Source organism: Ictalurus punctatus, chromosome 21 (assembly GCF_001660625.3).
Source record: "Ictalurus punctatus breed USDA103 chromosome 21, Coco_2.0, whole genome shotgun sequence".
Taxonomy (NCBI): domain Eukaryota; kingdom Metazoa; phylum Chordata; class Actinopteri; order Siluriformes; family Ictaluridae; genus Ictalurus; species Ictalurus punctatus.
The window spans coordinates 553,865-579,333 of record NC_030436.2 but is presented as its reverse complement, the minus strand read 5'-3'; the positions used below and the strand labels follow the sequence as shown (position 1 = coordinate 579,333).

Genomic DNA, 25,469 nt, shown 5'->3' with positions numbered 1-25,469 from the left:
GGCCAAGTAAGAGTTCATTAGGTGCAACACAGCACAATAATGCAGGAAGAACTCTCTCACAGAGGCTTTCCAAGGCTTACCCTCCAAGCTTGCCATTTGAACACAATCCTTCAGAACACGGTTCATGTGCTCCACAGCCCCGTTAACTTGGGGAAATTACAGGTAGGTTCGAGCATGTTTGATATTCCTACTTTTAAGAAAATCAACAAAGGCAAGGGAAGTAAATTGGACATAATTTTCAGCTACAATTTGTAATGGGTTTCCAAAATGGCTGAATACTGTAGCAAGAAAGTCAGTGATGGTATCAGTAGTGACACTACTGGTGAATGCTATTTCTGGCCACTTGCTGTAATAGTCGACTAAAGTGAGTGCATACCTGCAGTCCCAGGTCCCTAACTCGAATGGTCCAACAATGTCTAGTCCAACCTTCTCCCATGGTGCAGACGGGATTGGTACCGGCAACGGGGTGGAAGGTGTGTTTTGGCACTTTTATTGTGGCTTTGAAAAAGGTGGCAAGAGGAGATTGAGGACTGAACTGAGTGGTCCATGCCAGGCCACCAATACAAATCACGGAGGCACTGCTTGGTCCTGACGATGCCCTGGTGACCCAGAGGAGCTAGATTAATTAGGGCCCCAAGCATAGATATGGGCACCACCACGCAGTATGAACCCCTATAGACCAGGTTGTCTTGCACTGCCAGTTCATCTCTAACATGAAAGTATGAAGCCAGCTCAGGTGCCACATTTTTCTTGTTTTTAGGCCAGCCTGTGAGTAGTTGCAGATGCAGCGCTGTCAATTCAGTCACGTTATTGCCTGATTGGATAACTGAATAAATGAGCAGGTGTATATGTGTTCCTATTAAAGTGGATGGTGAGTGTACATAGACTAAATGTGAATACACCACATTTTAGACGTCATTCAACAGAGATTAAATTAGCTGATTCTCTAAAAACCAACTACCTTGGTTGTGTAAATAAATCTTGGGAGTTTGCCTTTATTTATTTAAAGTATTGAAGAACAAGCAAAAAAATTAAAATAGAACTAAAAATAAACTAAAAGTTATTTTTCCCTTTAAAGATATTTTGTTTTTGCTCATTTAAATATAGTAGAACATGTGTTTAACATTTCTATGGGTATTCCATCCACCCAAAAAGTTGATACAAGGATATCTAACCAGAACCATTAGCTATAAGGGATTAGGAAGGTTTTACTCCATCCTTGTCAATACTAATTAAGATCAAATGTGCAGGATAACAAGGCACCCTAGTTCTCCCAATAAGCCAATTTGAGCTAAGCTAAAACTTAACCTACACATCTGGTTTATATGAAACAAGCAATTGGTGAAACAAACATGAATTTGATAAATTAGAATTATATGGACATGGGAATTTGAAATTATGTTCAGTGTAATGAAACACTTATAATAGTCCTGTTATAATGGTAGTAAATAAATTACACTACCAGCACAGATTATCACTTGAAAATTAATTTCACTCCAGGCTGGTATTGTGCCTTACAATATATATTAATAATTCAAGCATATGTCACTAACTGAATCCATCAGTGCCCATAGGGTCAACGGGTAAATTACCTTAAAACCTACTTTCTTAGTTGCTAATCAGATTAATGAACTATTATATGAGGCGCAACTTAAACAACATCTTTTTACCAAAACTTTCACTGAAAACCAGCATCAAAACTGCTGATTTGTCTTCATATTATTTATATCAAACATTTAGACCAACCATAAAAATAAAAATATGAGATTAACAAGCCTTAAAAGTCTAACAAATCCTCTGCTTCACTTGGACAAAGTGCAGAGTTACTTAGTAATTGCACTGCTACACATAAGGTCATCTTAGAGAACACTCTTCAATCAGTGTAAAGAGTCTTTGCTAAAGCTCGATGACATGATTTTTAGACTTCACCTATACTTTAGCAATCCTCCTTTCTGGAAGGAAAAGTAGCTTAGACCTTTGTAAGTTAATATATTAATTGGAGTCACCCTCCCCCACCCCCACCCCACCATTCCCATTACACATGCCCTCACTGACTTCATCCAGACACAGGTACCAATCCTGACCCTGTTTGTATGTTAGTCTGACTCCGCCTAGGTATCGTCAGATACCATATAAAAGCTCATAGAGAACAACCAGAAATCCACAGATGCCCTTCAGAAAGACATACTGTTGCTGAGAGAATAACAAACAAACTTAGTTAGAATAAGCAAGTTGTAAGAATTGAGGAAGAGGTAGGAATCACTAAACAAGCAATTCCAGATATCACTCAAAGACTTTCAAATCCTCACAATGGCAGAGCAGTGGGGAGAAGCTATTTTTGCAGCCAGGCGGCGAGGTGATGAAACAACACAGGAATCAAGCTTCGTTTACACCAACAGCAATAACACCAAAGGTGAGAGGGCTATCTAAAAGAGAAAAAAAAAAGCAGATCAAAGTTTTCCAGCTTCAGGCCCTCCAATACAAAACTTTCTGTTTACCTGCTCTAATATGCTTCATTGAACTTGCCAGAAGCTTTCTCTTTCTTTTTTAGGTCCATTTGAGGGACCCAACTACCACATTGCCCCAAGATGGGTGTACCATGTTGCAACATTATGGATGTTTTTTGTGGTTATTGCCTCAACCTTCACTAACGGCCTGGTACTGGTAGCCACGGCCAAATTCAAGAAGCTTCGTCACCCTTTGAACTGGATCTTGGTCAATCTTGCGATAGCCGATATTTTAGAGACATTGTTGGCCAGCACCATTAGTGTCTGTAACCAATTTTTTGGCTACTTCATCCTTGGGCACCCAATGTGCATTTTTGAGGGTTTCACTGTTGCATGCTGTGGTAAGCAGACTTGATTAAAAATGAAAGCACTTATCTAGTATTAAGATACTAGTACCAAACTGAAATGTCTGAAATGCATATGTCTAGCTTTTTATTTATTTATTTAAAACGTCTTAATAATTAATTCATCAGGTATTGCTGGTTTGTGGTCTCTGACATTCATATCATTTGAGAGATGGATGGTGGTGTGCAAGCCTTTTGGAAATGTAAAATTTGATGGTAAATGGGCAGCTGGTGGCATTATCTTTACTTGGGTCTATTCTGCATTTTGGACTATACTTCCTGTCTTTGGTTGGAGCAGGTAAGTTCATTGTAAGGTGTCTTAATTGCTGATCTTAACTAATCATAGAATAATGTAAACTAATGTAAAATAGAATGCATGATCTCTACAGTTTTCATGTCCTACAGGTATTGGCCTCATGGCCTCAAGACCTCTTGTGGACCAGATGTATTCAGTGGAAATGAAGACCCTGGAGTCCGGTCTTACATGGTTGCACTGATGATCAGCTGCTGCATTATCCCCTTGGGATTGATCATTCTCTGCTACATTCCTGTGTTGCTGGCCATCCGTGCTGTAAGAAATCCCATTTTTAAAATACAGTGTAAATTTTTGTTTTTCTCATAAGGGCTCAGTCATCCTTGGCCTATCTATCTCTAACAGGTTGCAGCACAACAGAAGGAATCTGAATCAACACAAAAGGCTGAAAAGGAAGTCACGAGAATGATTTGTGTCATGATTGCTGCTTATGTTTTCTGCTGGGGACCTTACACTTTCTTTGTCTGCTTTGGAACTGCATACCCTGGTTATGCTTTTCACCCACTTGCAGCAGCCATGCCTGCCTACTTTGCTAAGAGCGCCACTATCTATAACCCCATTATCTATGTCTTTATGAACCGACAGGTAACAAATGAAGAGTCATTTTTGTAAATGTCTCTCCTTTTCACCGTCCTCTGTAACTTTACCGTTTATTGATCTATGTTTTAATTCATGCAAATTTTTAATAAATATGTTCTCTTGCCTTGTAGTTCCGTTCATGCATCATGCAGCTCTTTGGAAAGAAGGTTGATGATGGCTCTGAAGTGTCTTCTACCTCCAAAACAGAAGTCTCCTCTGTGGCACCTGCCTAAATATTTTCTGACTTGTGGCAAATGAAAAAGATTTTAGACCACTGAACTTCTTGATTTCTTCACTTTTTGTTACCCTGTAATACTCAACAGTCTAAAATATCCAAGAATATGGAATCAAACTTAGTACTGTTTCAGCTTTAATGTATTTTGTAAGAAGACCAAAATTTTGGTTGAAGTGAAAAGCTGAATTTAACCCAGCAAGACATATCTGTAAAGATTATTTTTACAATATAATATTATGCATGTGGATGAAGCAAGCCCCCATGATCATTTGTTAATGCAAATGTACTTTGAAAACCATGCTACTCAGTATAAAAATGTATTGTTAATGGATTTGTGTAATTGCTGTCACAAAGTTTTATAATTTAGGTAGGTTTGCAAATTACCAAAAACAAAGGGAAAAAAATAATAAAATAAATAGAGAATATACACTTTTTATGTAAATCTGTTTTATGTCTAAAATAAATATGCAGCAGATGGCTATACTAAAGTGGTCTGTCTATTTTAAGTCCATTTTAGAACTATTAGCACCCTGTTAAACATGCAAAAAAAAAAAAAAAAAAAAAAAAAAAACTACTGTGACCCAGGCCTCCTCTCCAGCATCAGTGTCTGACCTTTTAGTTGTTCTTCTTGGCAGAGGCAGCCAGATTATAATTTAAATCTCCTGATTTATGGTGTCCACAATGAAATGTATCCTAAAATGCCTTTGTATGTAAAAAGGCCTTTGTTGGGCCTTTGTAGAAAAGACAGACCCACAGCATCACTCTTCCACCATACTTAACAGTGGGGTTTAGAATCTTTTCTGTATAGCCAAGGGACTCATTTTTATATCACACTGAAACGGGAAGTCATGAATGAGCTCTTATGGGCTCCTAAACACTCATCTGAAAGTTAAATATAAAAGGGAGCATGCTTCTCCTGTCTTTCCTGCCACACCCTGTCTTCTGAAACTTTGCAATGGGGGTGGGGTCAAAGATGTCAGCATAAATTGTTATTTTGTTATGACCCAGTATAGGTTAGGCCACACAGAGTCATCAGCTCATGATTCAAAGGAAATGATCTCTAAATAAGGGAATAAGATTTCAACAAAGTTGTGGTATATTGTACAAATCAGCAAGTGTATATACACACACAACTGTACATAGAACACAACACCAGGCGTATCTTCAGGGTGGGCTAAGGCCAAAATACAAATGTACTTCCTTAACTCCCTAAACCAAAAACAGAGACAAAAGGACCCCTCTCCCAAAGGAAATGGCAGTCACACCCCTACTGCTGATAATCAAGTGAAACATATATACAGTGATAATTATAAAACACTTTTATAATTGTTTTTTAATTATAAAATTATAAAACAATATTCGTATTGGTGATAGTGGTCTAATAAATTAAACAAATGTTAGCACTAATATTTTTAATACATTGTAGTCGTTTTAACCACCATGTAACCCCATCCCATCATCTTCACACCACCCTTGAACACAAAAACACCTACAATTTATCTTAATATTTTATTATAAAGCATAACCTTTTCCCATAAATATTAACAAGACAATTTCACAAGTTGTATCTTCAGCAAACGAAATGTTTTCATTACCGACGCTGTTCCATTTTCTTTGTTTTACTAAAGATTTATTTATTTTTTGCTGGAACCCTTCAAATTTGACAATCCGATTATTACGGTATGTGCTGTAGTGAGCTACAGTGAGGGAAAAAAGTATTTGATCCCCTGCTGATTTTGTACGTTTGCCCACTGACAAAGAAATGATCAGTCTATAATTTTAATGGTAGATTTATTTGAACAGTGAGAGACAGAATAACAACAAGAAAATCCAGAAAAACGCATGTCAAAAATGTTATAAATTGATTTGCATTTTAATGAGGGAAATAAGTATTTGACCCCCTCTCTATCAGAAAGATTTCTGGCTCCCAGGTGTCTTTTAAACAGGTAATGAGCTGAGATTAGGAGCACACTATTAAAGGGAGTGCTCTTAATCTCAGCTCGTTACCTGTATAATAGACACCTGTCCATAGAAGCAATCAATCAATCAGATTCCAAACTCTCCACCATGGCCAAGACCAAAGAGCTCTCCAAGGATGTCAGGGACAAGATTGTAGACCTACACAAGTCTGGAATGGGCTACAAGACCATTGCCAAGCGGCTTGGTGAGAAGGTGACAGCAGTTGGTGCGATTATTCGCAAATGGAAGAAGCACAAAAGAACTGTCAATCTCCCTCGGCCTGGGGCTCCATGCAAGATCTCACCTCGTGGAGCTGCAGTGATCATGAGAACAGTGAGGAATCAGCCCAGAACTACACAGGAGGATCTTGTCAATGATCTCAAGGCAGCTGGGACCATAGTCACCAAGAAAACAATTGGTAACACACTACGCCGTGAAGGACTGAAATCCTGCAGCGCCCGCAAGGTCCCCCTGCTCAAGAAAACACATATACATGCCCATCTGAAGTTTGCCAATGAACATCTGAATGATTCAGAGGACAACTGGGTGAAAGTGTTGTGGTCAGATGAGACCAAAATGGAGCTCTTTGGCATCAACTCAACTCGCCGTGTTTCTAGGAGGAGGAATGCTGCCTATGACCCCTGGAACACCATCCCCACCGTCAAACATGGAGGTGGAAACATTATGCTTTGGGGGTGTTTTTCTGCTAAGGGGACAGGACAACTTCACCGCATCAAAGGGACGATGGACGGGGCCAAATCTTGGGTGAGAACCTCCTTCCCTCAGCCAGGGCATTGAAAATGGGTCGTGGATAGGTATTCCAGCATGACAATCACCCAAAACACACGGCCAATGCAACAAAGGAGTGGCTCAAGAAGAAGCACATTAAGGTCCTTGAGTGGCCTATCCCGTCTCCAGACCTAAATCCCATAGAAAATCTGTGGAGGGAGCTGAAGTTGCTCCCTCCACAGTTGCCAAACATCAGCCTCGAAACCTTAATGACTTGGAGAAGATCTGCAAAGAGGAGTGGGACAAAATCCCACCTGAGATGTGTGCAAACCTGGTGGCCAACTACAAGAAACATCTGACCTCTGTGATTGCCTACAAGGGTTTTGCCACCAAGTACTAAGTCATGTTTTACAGAGGGGTCAAATACATATTTCCCTCATTAAAATGCAAATCAATTTATAACATTTTTGACATGCGTTTTTCTGGATTTTTTTGTTGTTATTCTGTCTCTCACTGTTCAAATACATCTACCATTAAAATTATAGACTGATCATTTCTTTGTCAGTGGGCAAACGTACAAAATCAGCAGGGGATCAAATACTTTTTTCCCTCACTGTATACTGTGTGAAACCATAAAGTTTTCCAAATCACTCTGTGAAAGTTTTCACAAATCCATTTTTACCCCTAGATTTTTCCTGTAAGCTGTGGATTAAAGAACTCAAACAAGAGTTAAAAGACAACAATTTAACTGTGAAACAATTCACAAATCAAGATAGCTCATTTGAGTGTAGCATGACCCATCTGGTCGGTCACTTATGAGAATATTATGGCTTTATTTCCTTTTTTGGTTAAGAACACAAATATTTCACAATGCCAATATTTGTGGAATCAACCAAAAGAGTAAAACCAATAGCCTACGTGAAAGTTTTCACAAATCCAGTTTTGTATGAAATTAGTGTTTCTCCATGATTTATACAGCGTGTTGAATTACTGGTATTGTTAGGCCAGTAACAATGATTTATCAAATCACACTCAGGTTAAACAAGTGTTAAAAGAAAGGGGAAAAAAACGGGACTGTGAAAAAATTCACAAATCAAGACAACCTATCTGACGCAAGTATGACCCATATATGAGGTCAACTGCAATAAGTTGTAATAAGAAGTTTTAGGCTTTATTTCTTTTTATGGCTTAGAAGATAAATATTTCAAATGCCAATATGTATGAAGCCACAAGAAAGAGCCAAATCAATCTGTGGAAGTTTTCACAAATTCAGTTTTGTCTGAAACTGGTGTTTTTGCTGTCTTATAGGCAGTGTTTAATGATAATTTCCTGTAACACGTTTTTTTTTTTTACTGATAAGCTGTTGACTCAAGAACTCAAACAAAGGTTAAAGGACAAAAATGATCTGAACAGGTCTGTATGACCCATTTAATTTGGGGGGGGGGGGGGGTACACTCATAAATTAAGCATTCTGATGGTATTTTAGTGTATGGATTTTGAGAAAACATAACTAATTAGCGGAAAGTAAAAAACTAAACTTTCTTAACCATAAGTTTATGCAGCGTTTTGGGGGCCCTTGGTAGCTCAGGGCCCAAGGCAATTGCTGACCTTTGCCTTATGGTAAGTCCACCCCTGTTGAAATAATCTAATGCTTGAAATTCTCCTGAAGGTGTCTACAGTGATTTGTGGAATAATATTTGGCGAAGTAAGCAAGGCTTTCATCAGCTTCAGAAAGCGTGGATAATGTCATTTGTTCAGCTTGATTAAAATGAGCATGTAGCCTTAAATGCTTAAACACAAAATCTTTGGAGTCAGTAAAACTGAATAGTCTGAATATATTCAGATAATGGAGAAATGCGATACAGAATGATGACAAATGTTAGTCATGTACTACCAGAGTTGACCTCTCAATACACACTTCCGTCCAGTAGATGGCAGCAATTCGTTCCGTTAGTAGTCATCCGCTTCAACCGGAAGAGGTGTAAAAGACTTTTATGTTGCATTATATTCTTTATTTTTGGAGGAATTTTCACGCACGTGTGAAGCCATGACCAAAGCTAGTGAGTATGCTGCTTTATTTTTGTCTATTTGTCAGTTGTAGTTTGACGTATTATAGCAAAGCTTATGTTGTTTTTATCTCGTTACAGGACAAAAGCGTGCAAAAAGACTGGGGTTCTGTGGTAAAAAGGTGCGTAGATCGTGTAGCTAATGCTTACTAGCCTCTTGTGAAAATATGGGATGAAAATATTACAGTAATGTCCTGAAACCGTATTTAATTACATAGCGTGATTCTTAAAGTTTAAGGGGACACTCTCCTTCTGAGGACCGATTCAGACGTGCATTTCCCCTGACCTGTTTCTCTCTTCTATTTGTAAAAAATAAATAAACCAAAAAGACGTACACAAGTGATAAAAGACGTGTTTTCACTCTGGACTGGACTAATCGTTGGCGTTCAACAAGCGCTTTGTGGAACAGCTTTAAAAAGGGTTTAAAAGCGCTTTAAAAGTGCAGACTATTTCCCATATATTTCAATACGTTTGACGGTTTCAAATTCGCACATGGTTTTCTGTCTTTAGAAGCATTTTAGTGGACCGGAGAAAAGAAACTGAAGTTTACACACCAATGTAGAATCTGCACAATCTTAATACTCTTAACAAAATAAGATTGATCATGAAAATCCCATGTTATTTTTTATTTAGTTCTGTTCTGAATAATCTATTTCACATAACAGATGTTTACATATAGTCCACAAGACAAGATAATAGCTGAATTTATAAATATTACACCGTGAAAAAGTTTACACACCCTTGATTATTAATACTGTGTGTTGTCACCTGGATGATCAGCGACTGTGTTTATGTTTTGTGAGAGTTGTTCATGAGTCCCTCGTTTGTCCTGAGCAGTTACACTGCCCACTGTTCTTCAGAAAAATCCTCCAGGTCCTGCACATTATTTGCTTTTCCAGCATCTTCTGCATATTTGAGCCCTTTCCAACAGCGGCTATATGATGTTGAGATCCATCTTTTCACACTGAGGACAACTGAGGGACTCGTACACGACTATTACAAAAGGTAGAAATAGTCACTGATGCTCAAGAAAGTAACACGATACATTAAGATCCAGGGGGATATAAAGATTTGAACAGGATGAACAGTGTAACTTGTTAGTGTTTTGTCTTCTGGGAGACATGTGAATATATTATTTAGCATTTGAAGGGCAGTACTAAATGAAACATTTCTTTAAACAAAATAATTTACACTGATCATCCTGTTCAAAAGTTTACATCCCTCTGTAAAATAACATTTAGACCTGTTCAGTTCGGTTTTTGAGTTGAAAGCAGTGTTACAGGCCATTATAGTTGAACACTGCCTATAATACAGTAAAACACAAATTCAGACACAACTGGATTTGTGAAAACTTTCACATATTGTCACACAGGCGGTGACATGGCAATGTACTGTTACGGCCCTGCCTAGGTTAGGCCGCACAGAGTAACCAGCTCGCGATTCAAAGTTAACTGTAGCAGACACGTTATAAAAAGAGAACGGAACGGAGAAACGCAGCAAGCTAACAGGCTTGTTTGAAAGGACGGGATAAATGCGTAAGCATTCGATGAAAATCACTACAGTGACTAAAAAATATTTTACTGCTGCTATGATCAACTGCCTTTAGATTTAATGTTTGACTTTGTTCACACCGTTTTTAATGTAACCTGTTTCTGTGGTAGCACTATTTTAATCCATCAATATGCTGCGCAACCTGATGCTCGAGACAAAATACATATATTTTCACATGTTCATATAATGTGGATATACTCACGTTTTTGCTTACCGTGCTGATGTTTCACCTTCGTCCGTGACACCAACGTGTTTTCGTTTCAAGTGCTCGTGCATCACTGTGGTAGTCCCGTGCCACACAAGCTCAGCTTTGCATAGCATGCAAGTTACTATCTTCTTTGATGCATTTAATGTAAAATGCTCCCATGCACTATTTGACTTGGGATGCACACTTGTTTTTTTTTTTTTTTTTGCTGCCCGGTTATCTGTTCTCTCTGCCATTTCATGTGTGTTTGCGTCTGTGTTTTCATGAAAGCGATGTCATACATAAACAATCCCCCCGCGTGACGTCAGCAGACCAACTTATCGATAATGACTTTCATTGCCAACGATTTACATAATCAATTTTGTTGATTAGTTGTTGCAGCTCTAAAGTAAGCTGTGTTGAATATGCCATAGAAAGGCTTAAACAGCACCTAAGTCTTTTTGCAGAGCACCTTAAAGTGTTATGAAACACTAAACTACATTTTCTTAGATTTTAACAGAGGTGTTTGTATCGCACATCATAAAAGATAATCCTAGCATACATTAATTTTAATTGTAGGAGAAAACTGGTTAATTTTGAGCTTTTCCTGCTATTTTCATCTTCCTGGTTTAAAACATCATCCTGTCACAGGCGGTGACATGGCAATGTACTGTTACGGCCCAGCCTAGGTTAGGCCGCACAGAGTAACCAGCTCGCGATTCAATGGAGTTTACCTTTAAAATGAGGGAGCCAGGAATGACAAAAACAAACAGGTTTGTTCTAAAAGGTTGTGGTATATTGTAACTCACACCATTATATACATATAACTGTACAAAGAACCAAACCAGGCATAACTTCAGGGTGGGCTAAGACCAAAATAATAAACAAAATAATTCTTCTGTTAGGTAGCTAGCTTACCTAAAAGGAAAATAACAAAGAAATTACAAGTATACTTCTCTAACTATCTAAGCCAGAAACAGAGACAAAAGGACCCCTCTCCCAAAAGAAATGGCAGCCACACCCCTACTCCCAGTGAACTGAGTGCAAAATATACACAGTGGTGTATAGAATAGCCAAACAGGTACAGGGACAACCAAACTCAGGCAAGAGTCAAAAACCAGAACAGCAGTCAGAATATAGAATACAAGCCACACAACTAACACAATCCCTAAATACCAACGGACATGTAACCACCTCCAACCTCCCATGACATTCTCACTCCTCTTTAAATAGGGTTGTCAATTAGTGATGTCATCCTGGCAGGCGGGAGCTCTGGGAAGGAGTTCGGACCTGCGCACACAAATATGGCACCACAGAAAAAAACTTCCCGTCCCAAAGATAGCAGGTTGTAACAATACTATAGTACTTCAATGACGTGTCGGTGCTTCATAATTATTCATGAGCCTGCGTGTTCTTATCCTATGAGAAGATGCTGTCTCTTAATTATTCATGACCGCACGTGGTGCTTTCCTACAGATGTAGTAGAGGAGCAAGGCTTTCAAATGGGTCGCAGGTGTTTTTCAGTGGTGTAAGTGGAGAGCGATGAGAATTGGAGAAAGGTGGACTTCGGACTTGCTCATGAAAGCAGTTTTCGTCTACACAATGATGCGGTACTCAGTCCCGAGGACTTTTCCATCCCTTCAAATGAGTTGTCTAATTTTTAACCGGCAGTTTTACTTGCCTTTTGAGCTGATTAAACCACATAAAGCTCCACAGGCTAATGTGGTGTGGTAGTTAAACAAAGTTAGGCTGTGTTCACTGCTCAAAGTTTTTTCTAAAAAAAAAACAACCTGCTGTTCCAGAATGCAGTTGAGAATATCCCCCAAAAAAGCTCATAGGATTATGATAAAACAGGTGCTGATTGCTTCAAAAAAGAAAAATGTTAAAATAAAGCAAGAAATTGTCTGTTATCTTGTCCTTTGGATGCATCAGAATAATTACAAATCTATTTCAACATGTTTATTCTTCCTATGTGCACATGTTAGTGTAATCTACATATATTTTCAGTAAATCTCAAATGTTATTGTACTTGTAGTCAAATGTCTATTCTTTTCTCCAAATAAGTGTTGCCAGCTTTCTTTCACAAATATGAAAAGGGTGATGATTGAAAACATGAATAAAACTTAAAATATTTCCTTAGAATAATTTCAGCCCCTGCCCCATCCAGCACCACCCCTGGAACCCAGACAGCACCCTCTGAAAATCTAGGGAAAACCCTGATGTTAACCCTGATGTTATTCTCTCTGTAAAGGCCAAAGCCTTTGAACATCAGACAAACCCAAGAGGAGGAAGAAAAGATCCTGGATTACCCACTGTTTGTGACTTCAAGGGACACAATCAGAAACAAGCTGAACTTCGAAAAAAGAGGGTGAGTATTTATCTTGTCCAGTACTGGAAATCTTATTGATTAGGTGATTTTTATGTCCAGTAGGTTTTTGTGAGATTGATTTTTTCCCTGCTCATGATTTACCATTTTCAGAAATCACAATAACTGATTTATTCAGCCACAACTAATAGCTTAAAAACAAAGACAGGAAAATGAACATTTCTACCATTTCAAAAGACTGCTCTTTGATGTATTTTTGAGTGATAACCAAGTTCTTGTGAACTCTGATGTTAAATTGCAGTGCTCTAACAGAAAATGCGAAAGGTAAAATTATCAGAGTAAACATCACTGGATACTGAAGAAATGTAAGCTTTGTATAGTGACAACAAAATCATTAACACACAAGCCTAGTGTCCAAGTCTTCTTCTGAGCTACAGGTGTATTTAACATTTGGTTAGAAATGTAAAACCACATCAGTGTGTCTAAAGATTTTCTGATGTATTTCAGTTGGAGGAGCAGCAGCAGAGGCAACAACTATCCAGGGATAGGGAACTTATGAAGAGAAGGAGTCTTGATATCTTCCAGAAGGACATCCAGGAGCGACAGCAAGAGTTTGAACAAAGGGTTGGTGGCCATCCAGGTGTACAGTAAAACTACTGTACTTCATGACATGTCATTGTTGATTTGATTCCGTGGTTATGGGTTGATTTAGTTTCTTTAGTCCTATGTTGTGATTACGCCTCTAACTTGCAATATTTAAAGTTTAAAGATATTTAAATTGCGATGGCATATGAAAGATGCTTTTCCTATGCCATCTACTCATTCGATACTACTCAACACTAGTGTTGTAGGTAAGAAATGTTCTATACAGGAGCTGAAATTAGGTGTGCATTTTGCCTAATTTTTATATTCAAATACATTTAAAAGTTTAAAAGAAGTTAATGTTAAACCGCTAAGAGAGGAGAATTGTTTTTATTAAAGATGCTTCGTTAATACGTTTATATTAAAATATAATTTTCACACTGCAATTAAACTTTCTTCAGCTGGTGTAATTGTTAATGTAATGAGCAGGTAGTCATGTGAAAAAATAAGTACACTCCATGGAAATTGTTGGCTTTTTTGACATATTTGGACAAGCAAACATTTGAACCTCTTTGAAACAGTGCCTATTAATAAAGTTTATACACTATTAAATGGCACACACATGACATTTTGTAGTAATTTTCAAAATTTAACTGAACAAAAAACAGATTATTCACATGGAAAAAATAAGTATGCATTTATCACACCTTCAAATCCATAAAAATTAGATTCAGGTGTTCAGGATCGGGTGTCAGTGATCAGAACCTGCTTAGGGAGTGCAGGTGGAACCTGTCTTAATTATGCCCCTCTCATATCTAGTGTCTGGTGTTCCCTTTGCTGTTGAGGTGCATGTGTGGAGTCATCATGCCAAGATCTAAAGAGTTCTGTAAGGCCTTCAGAAAAAGGGTTGCAGATGCCTATGAGTCTGGCAAGAGATTTAAAAAGTAAAGAAAATCTACAAATTTCAAACAGCAGTTTGTCCAGGACTGGCCATCCAGGGCAAACTGTCTGGTGTAAAATGAAGTCTCCAAGAACACCAAAATTTCATAACAGGATCTGAAAGAGGAAGATGTTGATGGGGGAACAGCAAGATGAAAACCAGGTCGGTGATGCTGGATCTGGGGCCCAATGGACACTAAAAGACCATGCTAGACCATGCCTCTGCTGCCACACCTACTCTTGCTTTTTAAAAAAGTAACTATTTATATACTATAAATATAACTATTTATAGTTATATAATGTAATTTTTTTTGTGCAGGAAATGGAAAAGAGAGATTTGAAGAAACATGTCAGTTTTGAAAATGAGAATTCAAGGAAGACGTATTACAGAGAATTTAAAAAAGTACGTACTCCCATGCCTGACGGTCTTCAGTTACAATTCCCAGCCTTTTTTCTTTTTTTTTTTTTTTTGATTCAGTAATACACTATTTGTCCATGTTCAACCAGGTGATTCAAGTCTCCGATGTTATTTTGGAAGTTTTGGATGCTAGAGACCCGTTAGGCTGTCGCTGTCCTCAGGTTGAGCAAGCTGTTGTCCAGAGTGGCACCAATAAGAAAATTATTCTTGTTCTTAATAAAATTGGTAAGTGGAAATGAGAGGTTTTAAATTGGTTAACATATCTTAATTTAAACATCAGGAAATGAAACCTGAAGTTCTGATCTATCATCTAATATTCATTTTTTGATCTTAAACCCAAGTGTCTTCATGGTCTTTACCTTGCTGTTCCAGTATTTTCAGAGGGGACTGTATAGTGCAACAAATAGTTTCTAAATGTTTGTATTCCTTAAGACTTGGTGCCCAAGGATATTGTGGAAAAGTGGATTAAGCATCTTCGCAATGAGTTCCCCACAGTGGCCTTCAAAGCTTCCACCCAGCAGCAGAACAAGAATTTGGTGAGAGCCCTGGATTAATGGAGTGCATTCACATGCAATGGGATAAAATAAATGACTATGTATGAGTGGACAACATGGTTGGTAGCTACTGTGTTATTTATATGTAATATGCTAAACTGTCATAATTCACCGGTTTTGATTTTAATGTCAGGAAAAACTTGTAGAGCTTTAGTTCACAATCAACTGAGCTACCATTTGCTAACCAGCTAACATTTATACTTACATTGCATGAATAAAATGATGGATAAGTAGTTAACATAAGATACCACAAGGCTTGAAATCATGATCAGTTTGGTCGCGTATGCTCCCAAAATTTAATCTTTGCGACCTTAAAATATATTTGAGAGCATTTGTGCGAGTGCAAATAATTTGCTGTGGTGCGACCTATTTTCATTTCTCTACAAAACGTTCGCTAATTACTACACAGCATGTGCCTTCCGTGAGCTGGTACAGTGACCGGTTCACCATTCGCCACAGTGGCAGGCAGCCAATCAGAACTGTGTCCCAGAAAAAATTGTTAGCCAATGATATAATGATATTTGAGGCTACAGTCAAGCCAGTTGGGCCCGCCCACTGCTGACAAAAAAAAGAAAAGTATTTGCGTGAGCAGAGCATAGAGATTTTTCCTTGCATGCGTGATTTCTCCCTTTTCTGCAGGTAATCTATTTTCCGCTTGTGTTTGTAATTTACCGCAGAGTGATCCTCAGAGTTTTGCCACTGATTTGCCGCAATTGAGACATCAATTGTAGTTATGGTTCTCCTTAATTTTTGGTGGTGCTCCTAAATTTTTAAAGTTTCGAGCACTAATGTTACCAAGTAAAAAATATATATATTTCGAGCCCTGTACCAACTGAAAATATATTGGCAAACAGCAGTCAACATTTAAACAAACTAGGGGAAAAATCACTGCTATAGCGATTTTCATCTAGCTCTAGCACAAGTTAATAGCTCTATCATCCGTTCATTTTGTCAGTGTAACTTAAATGGAGACATTTTGGCTTCACTTTTTAGTCCCTGTAGCAATGTCCACTTGTGTATACAGTCATTAGCCAAAAGGTTGTGCCTTTTTGTTTGTTCCTGATGTGTAGTCTTTGGGGTAACAGACTAACTAAAGATTGGATATGCTTTTTATAGAAACTTAGCCATGTGCCTGTGAGCCAGGCCACTCAGGAACTCCTGGGCAGCAGTGCATGTGTGGGGGCTGACTGTCTCATGAAGCTGCTCAGCAACTATTGCCGCATCAAAGACATTAAGACAACCATAACCGTAGGAGTAGTTGGTGAGTGCTGTATCATATTACCTCAGCAAAGTAATTTCTGTTAGGTAAAATTACTTTAGTGACTACATTGTTTAATTGTTCTAGGATTTCCTAATGTTGGAAAGAGCAGTTTGATTAACAGTTTGAAGAGGGCACGAGCTTGCACAGTAGGAGCTACCCCTGGTGTAACCAAGTAAGTAAACTCCTTGATACAGTGTGTTCTTGCAACTGTGGTTGTTTGTCACATGTTTTTGTCTTGGCTAAACTCTTGTTTCCAGGTGCCTACAAGAGGTGCATATAGACAAACATATCAAGATTCTGGACTGTCCTGGTATTGTCATGACCTCAGCCAGTGATGCTGCTGTGATTCTTCGGAACTGTGTAAAGATTGAACAGTTAGTCGACCCAGTCCCAGGTGTTGAAGCAATTTTACGACGCTGCAGTAAAAAACAGGTGGGTAATTCTCATGATAGTGACTTTATTCCGATTAGGTTTTAAATGGCAGATTACAATGAAAAACCCATTTATTCAATGTCTTTCATTTTGGAACATAAACAGCCATATGTCTATGACCACATTGAAAATCTGGGAAGCTCTGAAATACTTAAAACAATGAAAATAATTTTCGGTATCTTGAATATTTCATTTTCAAGGTTCTGCATTATTTATTTGTCCCTATTTAAATGTAAGCAAGCTTGTGATATTGGCTATGTTGTGTACTAAAGGTCAGAGTTTTCCAATCCCTAAACTCTTCTATTGAGGCATGCGATCAGATAACACTCAAATTGATTTGCTCTAAAATGGATGTATACATGTATGCAGATAAATGGTCTAGAGTTGATTTCAAGTCTTGCATTTGCATTTGGAATCGGTTACCGTTAACTCTCAATATAAACTCCAACGAGTCGTCACTGTCAGTGAAGCAAAAGTCATTGGAGTACCAGAAATGATGATTGACACTGATTCAGTTGGCTTCATGACCAAGCTGCTTATGGACATTTTTTGGCTTCAAACTGTTCCTGTACCAATCAGTTTTGGACTAGCACATAGACTGGGTTGCTCCGTTACTGATAGGTACTGGTACAAAACCAGGGCTTTCATTGTCCTTTTTTACACTCACCAGGACAATGAACTTGCGTTGATGAAGTCACAACATGCTGTTCTTTCTTGGTTACAATGCTGACCTTTCTTGGAGATGGGGAATATGTTGTAATCTAGCTAGTTAATTCATTTTAATTTAGCCATAACTATCAGTATGACAAGTGAAAAACAGCCTTGTTAATGTTAGCTAAATTTTATTTTAAACGTTCCCATTATCAACTGCAAGATTGTTCACACTGGACGTGACGTTCACATTGTGCACTACAATGGAATGTTAAAATCTCTCAGTAAATAATATGCAAGTTTTAATCAGTTACAGTGTGGATTCATTTGGACTCATTATAGATAGATTTATAATTTATTTGTCCTCAAAGAGGAAATTTGTTTCCACCGTGGGTGTGTAAAAAAACAAACACAATACCATACATATTAACCATCAAAAACAATCACAGACTTAGAGGGGAGAAGAGGACTAAAAGAAAACATCAGGACACCAGGATTATGCCATGTGGAAATAGTTTTAATGAAACTATCATTTGATCATAAATGCTTGTGGATGATAGATTGAGGGATAGAAAAATGGATAAGCAGAGAGAAATTATGTAATGAAATTGCAGATATGACAGACTTTTTTCAGTTTTAGGAAGCTAGTCACTTGATAAGGATGAGGGTTAGCTAGTGGGTGGCCTGGATAGATAAGCATTAAGTAATAATTTTTATTTTTATTTTAAATCATAGAATTTTTATTGGAAAACCACATTTTACATATTATCCAATGTAATCCAACAACCCCCACCACACCCGGCCCCAACAAAATAATCATAGCCAAAACCAAAAGAAAGGGGTAAACAAAAAACAACAAACAAACAGAAAAAAACAAATAAACCAAAAAACAAACAATTAAAAAAGATCAAAAGTAAGATGATTAGTATTTGCAGTCTACCTTCCCTCAATCCACCTCCAGGGTGCGTATGTCATTGAAGTAGATAATAAATTGTTGCCATTTTCCCAAAAATTATTCACCCCTCCTCTGATGATTACTTGATTTTTCAAGTTTTAAAAAGCACATTAAATCTCTAAGCCAGACTGATATAGAGGGTGGTTGTGGAGAGGCAGGCTGAATGATGAGGATAATTCAAAAAAATTTGCAAACACATTAATGAAAAGATCCTCAAAGCATTTCAGACCGTTCTTTTCCCAAAAAGAGAATGTGGAATCTGTAAAGGAGGGGGGACAGAGGTGGTTATTACATATTGGTGCCATGGTTGAGGCCGAGATAGATTTAAAATGACGGCGAAACTGATACATTTTTTAGAGAGGTACATACTATTGGATTATCCATGTAGTGTGAAAGGGGTATAGGAAGGGAGGAGAACACCATAGCAGGGAGGGAAGCTGAAATACAAGACTTTGCTTCTAAGTGGCACCATGGAAGAGAGGGGGCCTGCACCCAGAGCACCAGTTTCTGAATATTAGCCGCCCAATAATAATACATGAAATTGGGCAAGGAGAGGCCACCACTTAGTTGACTCTTTTGAAGTGAAAATTTGGAAACCCTGGGAGTTTTTCCTGCCTGTATAAAAGATGTGATTAATCGGTCTATATTCTTGAAGAAAGATTTGGGTAAAAACAAAGGAATGGACTGGAAAAGGTAGAGGAATTTTGGAAGAATGTTCATTTTTACCATATTTATTCTACCAAGAGGGGATAATGGTAGAGCTGCCCATCTTTGAAAGTCTGACTTCATGTATGAAATTAAGGGTGTAAAATTCACCGCCATTAATGCAGAATAGGAACGGGTGACATTAACTCCACCATTAATGCAGAACAGGTGACATTAACTCTGAGATATTTGAATTTTGAATCCTCCAAGTGAAAATGAATGTCAGACTGTTTTATTTTTTGGCCCAATTGGTTTATGGGTAAGCATTCACTCTTTTGTAGGTTCAGTTTATACACAGAAAATTTCCCCAAGTCATTTAATATGCATATTATCCCTGGAATAGATGCAATTGGATCTGTAACATAAAGTAGTAAGTCATCAGCATATAGGGTTAGTTTATGTTCCCGTGCGGATTATACTCTGAAATACAGTAAGAGTTCTAAGCGTTATCGAGAGAGGCTCAATTGCTATGGCGAAAAGTAAGGGAGACAGAGGACATACCTGGCGTGTACCCCGTGACGAAGTAAAATAGTCAAATTTAGTATCGTTGGTATATATGGAAGGTTGCGGTTCCACATATAATAAACTGATCCATGATATCAGTCCATCCCCAAAGCCGAACTTCTTTAGCACCATAAAAAGATATTCCCATTCTACCCTATCAAACGCCTTGTCAGCATCCAAAGAAATGACCACTTCAGAGGAGTTGCTGTTTTGTTTTGAATATAAAATTCTAAGAAGAGTATGAATATTAGAAAAGGAATGCCATCCTTTTATAAATCCGGTTTGCTCCTCTGAAATAATGCTAGGGAGAATCCCCTCTAAATGAGAGGCCAAAAGTTTGCCTGAAATCTTGACATCAACATTGAGGAGGCTAACAGTTACATAATTACATAATGTTGGGTCCTTCCCATCTTTAAGCAATAGAGTTATAGATGCTTGTCTCAATGTTTGTGGTAGCGTACCTACTTCTAAGGATTCCTCGAATACAGCCAGAAGTAATGGGGCCAATGTAACATGAAATTTCTTATAAAATTCAGAAGGAAACCCGTCCGGTGATTTCTTAGATTACATAGAAATGATTGAGTTAATGATCTCATCTAAGGTGATGGGGCTGTCAAGTTCAGATGCCAATAGAGGGTCAACTCTGGGAAAATCAATATTTCTAAGAAATGGTCCATGTTACCTGAATTGTCAGGAGCTCCAGCTGTGTATAAAGAGGAGTAAAAACGTTTAAAAGTTGGATTAATTTCTACAGGATCCGAGGTTAATGCACCACTGGACTGCGTAATCTGAGTAATAGAGCGTGAAGCCGCTCGGCTACACAGTTGGTGAGCCAACAACTGACCGACCTTATCCCCGTATTCATAATAATTGCTACATGTATGTAACAAAAGCCTCTCCGCCTCACCTGTCGATAACAACTCGAACTCTGCCAGTAAATTAAGCCTTTGTTTATGCAGCTCGGGTCGGGTTGAGAGCATATTGGTCATCTATAGCTCAAGTATTATCAGATAACTGTTTTTTTTTTCTTATCCTTACGTTATTGGCATGAGCAGAATAAGAGATTATCTGTCCCCTTAAGAAGGCCTTTAGAGTTTCCCAAAGTAAAGAGTAAGAGATTGAATCAGTTTGATTAGTAAGAAGAAAATCATCTATTAAAGTAGAAATATACTTGCAAAATGCTGAATCGGATAAAAGTAGAGAATTAAGCTTCCATGGTGGGCGAAAGGTGCGATGTGAAGGCAGAAGAATGTCAAGATTTAACGGAGCGTGGTCTGAAATAACAATTGGTAGATACTCAGAGTTTACAACCCGAGAAATTAGAGTGTTATTAATAAAAAAGTAATCAATGTGAGAAAAAGATTTATGTACGCGAGTACAGTTATTTTCTGGAAAAATTGTGACATAAACGTTACCGGATCACTCCCTTCTTCTCGTTGCGGAATACCGATGACCCGGAGATTGCCAGGTCCTCCACTTTAACGGCGAGTTGTTTGTTAGCCGGATTTAGCTTCAGCACCGTCTGTTCCAGTGCTACAATGCAGTCACTGTAATCGTTCAGGTGCTGGTCAAGCTCGTTAATACGTCGTCCTTGTGATTCAATGCCTGATTTAAAACTCTCAAAAGACGCAATAACTAGGGCCAGAGCAGAGTCAATAGCTGCTTTCACCTGTACTGCGATGGTAGATGTTAGCTCTGCGATCAAATCGGTGCGGAGGCTTTCCAGGTCCACCGGTAGCTTGTCGCCATGACTCACTGTCATGCTCGGTGAAGATTTGGGTTTCCGTAGTCTTTCAGAAGCCATAAGTCCTTTCTGGTTATAATTGTAAACAGAGTAATTGAAAAAGAAGGCACCAAATGTCTTAGAAAAGATTCAGGTTACCTGAAAAGCACAATTAAAAGATAAAATGCTCATGAGCTCACTCCACTCGTGTCTTCTAACTCACATGCTCAGCTGGAAGTCAAGTATTACTTCTCTTCTGATGGAAGTCATTGTTTGTATCTGTTCTTTATAGATTATGGAGCACTTCGGTGTTCCAGACTTTCACACCACGCTCGACTTTCTGGCACTGCTTGCCCATCGTCAGGGCAAACTGAGAAAAGGTGGGGTGCCTGACAGTGACCAAGCTGCCAAGAGTGTTCTGATGGATTGGACAGGGTGAGTTTTGTATTAGTAAGCTGTTTCAAAGTTTCAAGCAGAGCAACTGTTATATGATTTTATGTATCTAGTTTTGTTGGTAGAGGACTGAAGATTGGTTTGTGTGGTGAATTAGGTAATTTAACTGTTGTAAAATTAAGTTTTGCATGTTATTTAATCATTTTCATTTGTTTCTTTAGAGGACGTATCAACTACTTCACATATCCTCCAGAAACACACCTACTACCAACTCATGTCAGTGCTCAGATTTTAACTGAGATGAGCAAGGAGTTTGACTGGGATGAACTCGAGAAGGGCAACCAGGAGACCTTAGCTGGTATAGAATCATTAAGCTGCAAAAAGCAGCAATTTATATTTTACAGCACTTCTGCCATTCTGGGTTTAGTAGTCATCTAATGAATATTTAATATATGTATTTTAGAATGTAACCCAGGAAATGTTGAAATGGCCTTTTGCATGAGCACATCTGGAATGACTGAAATGGGCCATGAAGAGCCTGCAGAAATGGAATCCTTGGATGTAGATTCCCAACACACTTCTGAATCTGTGGATGCAGATGATGATCCAGAGGTGCATCATTATATAATTACTACCTCCACGTTTCTGAAAGCATAAATATACATTTTACAAAGCCAGTCCACAATCGTATAATAATGTAAACTATTTTAGGGTACAGAGTTGTATCTGTTAAGACTGCAGATGAGTGAGCCTTTTTTAGGCCAACTCTGGGCCATACTCCATTTACAGTATAGTTAATACTGTTCATTAATGGGCAGAGTCCTTGAAAATAAGTTAGTAAAAAAGAAAGAAAGAAATTAAACTTTTTAGTATTTTTTCATTTTTGTAAATGTCAAGTTTATTTTTGTCTGCTTTTAAGTTTGGATCCCTGACTGTAGACCTCAAAGCAGGAAAAAGAAAATCTGGTGCAGTGGGGGTTCCAGCTCCCAAGCCTGTGGACTTAGATTTTCTAGCTGTTGACCCACTTCAGCAAGGCCAGGCACTTCTGGCTGCTAACAAGAAAAGAAAGAAGCAGCAAAAAAGAGCAGGTATTTATTCTCTCTGCCACTTGCAAGTCATATATTTGAGTTGCAAAATCTCATTTATCATGTCGTGCAGTTGGCAAAAAAATTGGTGTACTGTATAAGTGAATTATTTCTAGGAACAATTTTGTTGTCCTGTCAATTAATGAATCTGAACACATTTTGGGTGTAAACACTTTATTTGCATTTTGCTCTCTGCTTTTTCCGTAGACAAACTTGCAACGAAACTCTCAGATTCTCTCATGTCAGCCATGAATTTTGCCTTTCTGGATAGCTGAAATTGAGAAACAAGTACAACTCACCAGCAGCAGCTTGAAATGCCTCTGTTGCCAGCAAGTCTAGTCCTTCTTTTTGTTCATTTGTATGCCTCAAATACCATCAAAATATACTTCAAACAGGAAGGAAGCTATTGAAGAAAAACTTTCTGACATTTGACCTTGCTGTGACTGTGACCCTGTGTGGATGAATTCCAAAATCTAACTAGTTCATATGCTGGTTACAATAATTTCATATTCATAAATCCTACAACCACTTAACCACTCTACCACTCTTTTCTTGAGAACAAGTGTTTTGGACAGACCTGAGAACATATTTAAGAAATAATAATGATACTCCACCACCTAGTGGCAGAAGCATAAATTTGCTGTAGGGTGAAATAATTACATATGCTTTAGGTATGTATATTTCAGTGATGTACATGCGTTTAAATGCTAATAAACATTAATGCTCTTTCCTTATTTTATTATTTTCTTTACTATTATGTATGAATGCAGAATTCTCCATGAGTAATTTAAATCATTTTTAAGAAGTAAACTTCACATCCACCACCACTTTGAGTCATGTACGAGTTCCTTGAGGTTTTTTGTTCTGTTGGGTGCATGGTAAGTGTAGACATTTCTCTTGATCAAAGTAATGTACAGAGATTACGATTTTAAGCATACATTTAAACGTTTGGGGAGTAACTCGGTCCCTTCAATACATTTGTTAAATTGCAGGATGGTGTACATTATAAGACATCCCTCAACCCCCGAGAATGTGGCTCTTGTACTCCTGGCCACTGAAGGCTGTAGCATCCCAACTATAGGGTCAACAAGGTGGCCAGTTCAGAGATCTTGTTTTCCCACCTTTTGGAAGTTCTTAGGAAGCCATAACTACCTCCTTACTGTGTCCTTAAGCATCAGACATGTTACTGCTCCCCTGAAAAAACTCCCCTGAAGAAGAGCAGAGAGAACCATGCTGAGTAATGAACATTAATTACAAAGGTGTTTATTGTGCCTAAGAATCAATGAAAATATATTCCAAAAGAATCTGATACAAGAACAATTCATGTAACAGATTGGCTTAAAATCAGACGCTTCATATACTGCAGAATTCTAGCACATGATTGGTTATTGGGAAAATGAGGAGCCAGCCACATCTTATTAATCTAAACGATCACCTCAGTCTAACGAAGGAGGAGTAAAGACAGAGTTACATGAGGTTACTGGAGTGAAGGTGCATGGTAATCTCAAAATGGTTTCTACTATGGCACCAAGCAATCAGAAAATAAAACCTTGGGGATGTGATAAAAGGAAAATATCTCATCACATATGAGGTCACTTCACTGCAACCTCAAAAATATGAAGACTAAATCATGAGTTCAATGTGTGTGCAGACAAATCAAGTACAAACTGGTCAAAACAGAAGTCAAAATGTAAAAACATAATATAGATATAAAATACTGTTAATAAGTATAGCTCTGATTTCACTGCTGTATTGAATACAAAAGCACTTCAGATACACATCATCACAGACAATGTAATCAGCTCCCTAACCTGTTCATGGTTATGTTCTAATTAATTAAACTCATTCTTACTCAAGGTTTGATAGTGTACATTATACTGGTTAGAATAAACTATGAAGTTGTAGGTTTTTAAGAAAGTTTGGTTTAAGAATTAAGATGTTAGTTTGTGAAACCCAGTGGTTTTCCAAATTGATCTCTTGGATTGTAACCCAAATTTTCTTAAAAATTCTTTTACAGTGTGCTTAACCAGTCCTTTTCCCAGCCTTTTAAACTGAACTAGCAAGTTTAATTGAATGCAGTACATATCCTGGCTGGGATTATTAACTTCTGTACATCAGATGAGTGAGATAATTTGAGATTGCATATTTTACATATAATATGTCATTATTATTATTATTATTATTATTATTATTAATGATCCAAGTACTGGAATCCTATTGTTTTTGTTAGGCTTTTTTTTATCCTGATTCTCTGCTGAAATGAATCGAGCAGACCAAGCCATGGGTCATAGAGACATGAAACTTGGTCAGTGGTGAACTTGGTACGCCCTCCTACTACTCAGTCAAGTGAGATGGGGTGATGTGGCATGATGCGTCTTGGCCCAAATCTGTGGGAATTTGCGGTAATTTTTAAAAATTGCACGCTTCTCCAAATATTTTGGAGTTTGCTTGATTTTGTGTTCATTTCTGTGATC

At 38.0% G+C, this 25,469-nt stretch overlaps 2 protein-coding genes across 2 annotated transcripts; both read left to right on the top strand.

The window, feature by feature from the left end:
- The first annotated feature begins 2,158 nt into the window (after positions 1-2,158).
- LOC100304472 (red-sensitive opsin) lies at positions 2,159-4,229 on the top strand. The gene is made up of 6 exons (XM_017496519.3): positions 2,159-2,413; positions 2,552-2,848; positions 2,981-3,149; positions 3,257-3,422; positions 3,510-3,749; positions 3,875-4,229. The coding sequence occupies exons 1-6, from the start codon at positions 2,311-2,313 to the stop codon at positions 3,974-3,976; spliced, it is 1,077 nt and encodes a 358-aa protein (XP_017352008.1). The 5' UTR covers positions 2,159-2,310; the 3' UTR covers positions 3,977-4,229.
- A 4,390-nt stretch (positions 4,230-8,619) lies between these two features.
- gnl3l (guanine nucleotide binding protein-like 3 (nucleolar)-like) lies at positions 8,620-23,822 on the top strand. Its single transcript, XM_017450971.2, has 15 exons — positions 8,620-8,726; positions 8,814-8,854; positions 12,719-12,835; positions 13,301-13,417; positions 14,634-14,717; positions 14,822-14,957; positions 15,165-15,268; positions 16,403-16,547; positions 16,632-16,719; positions 16,805-16,979; positions 21,810-21,952; positions 22,132-22,268; positions 22,374-22,522; positions 22,830-22,998; positions 23,203-23,822. Exons 1-15 carry the CDS (start codon positions 8,714-8,716, stop codon positions 23,268-23,270), a joined length of 1,686 nt encoding a protein of 561 aa, XP_017306460.1. The 5' UTR covers positions 8,620-8,713; the 3' UTR covers positions 23,271-23,822.
- Positions 23,823-25,469: the final 1,647 nt, after the last annotated feature.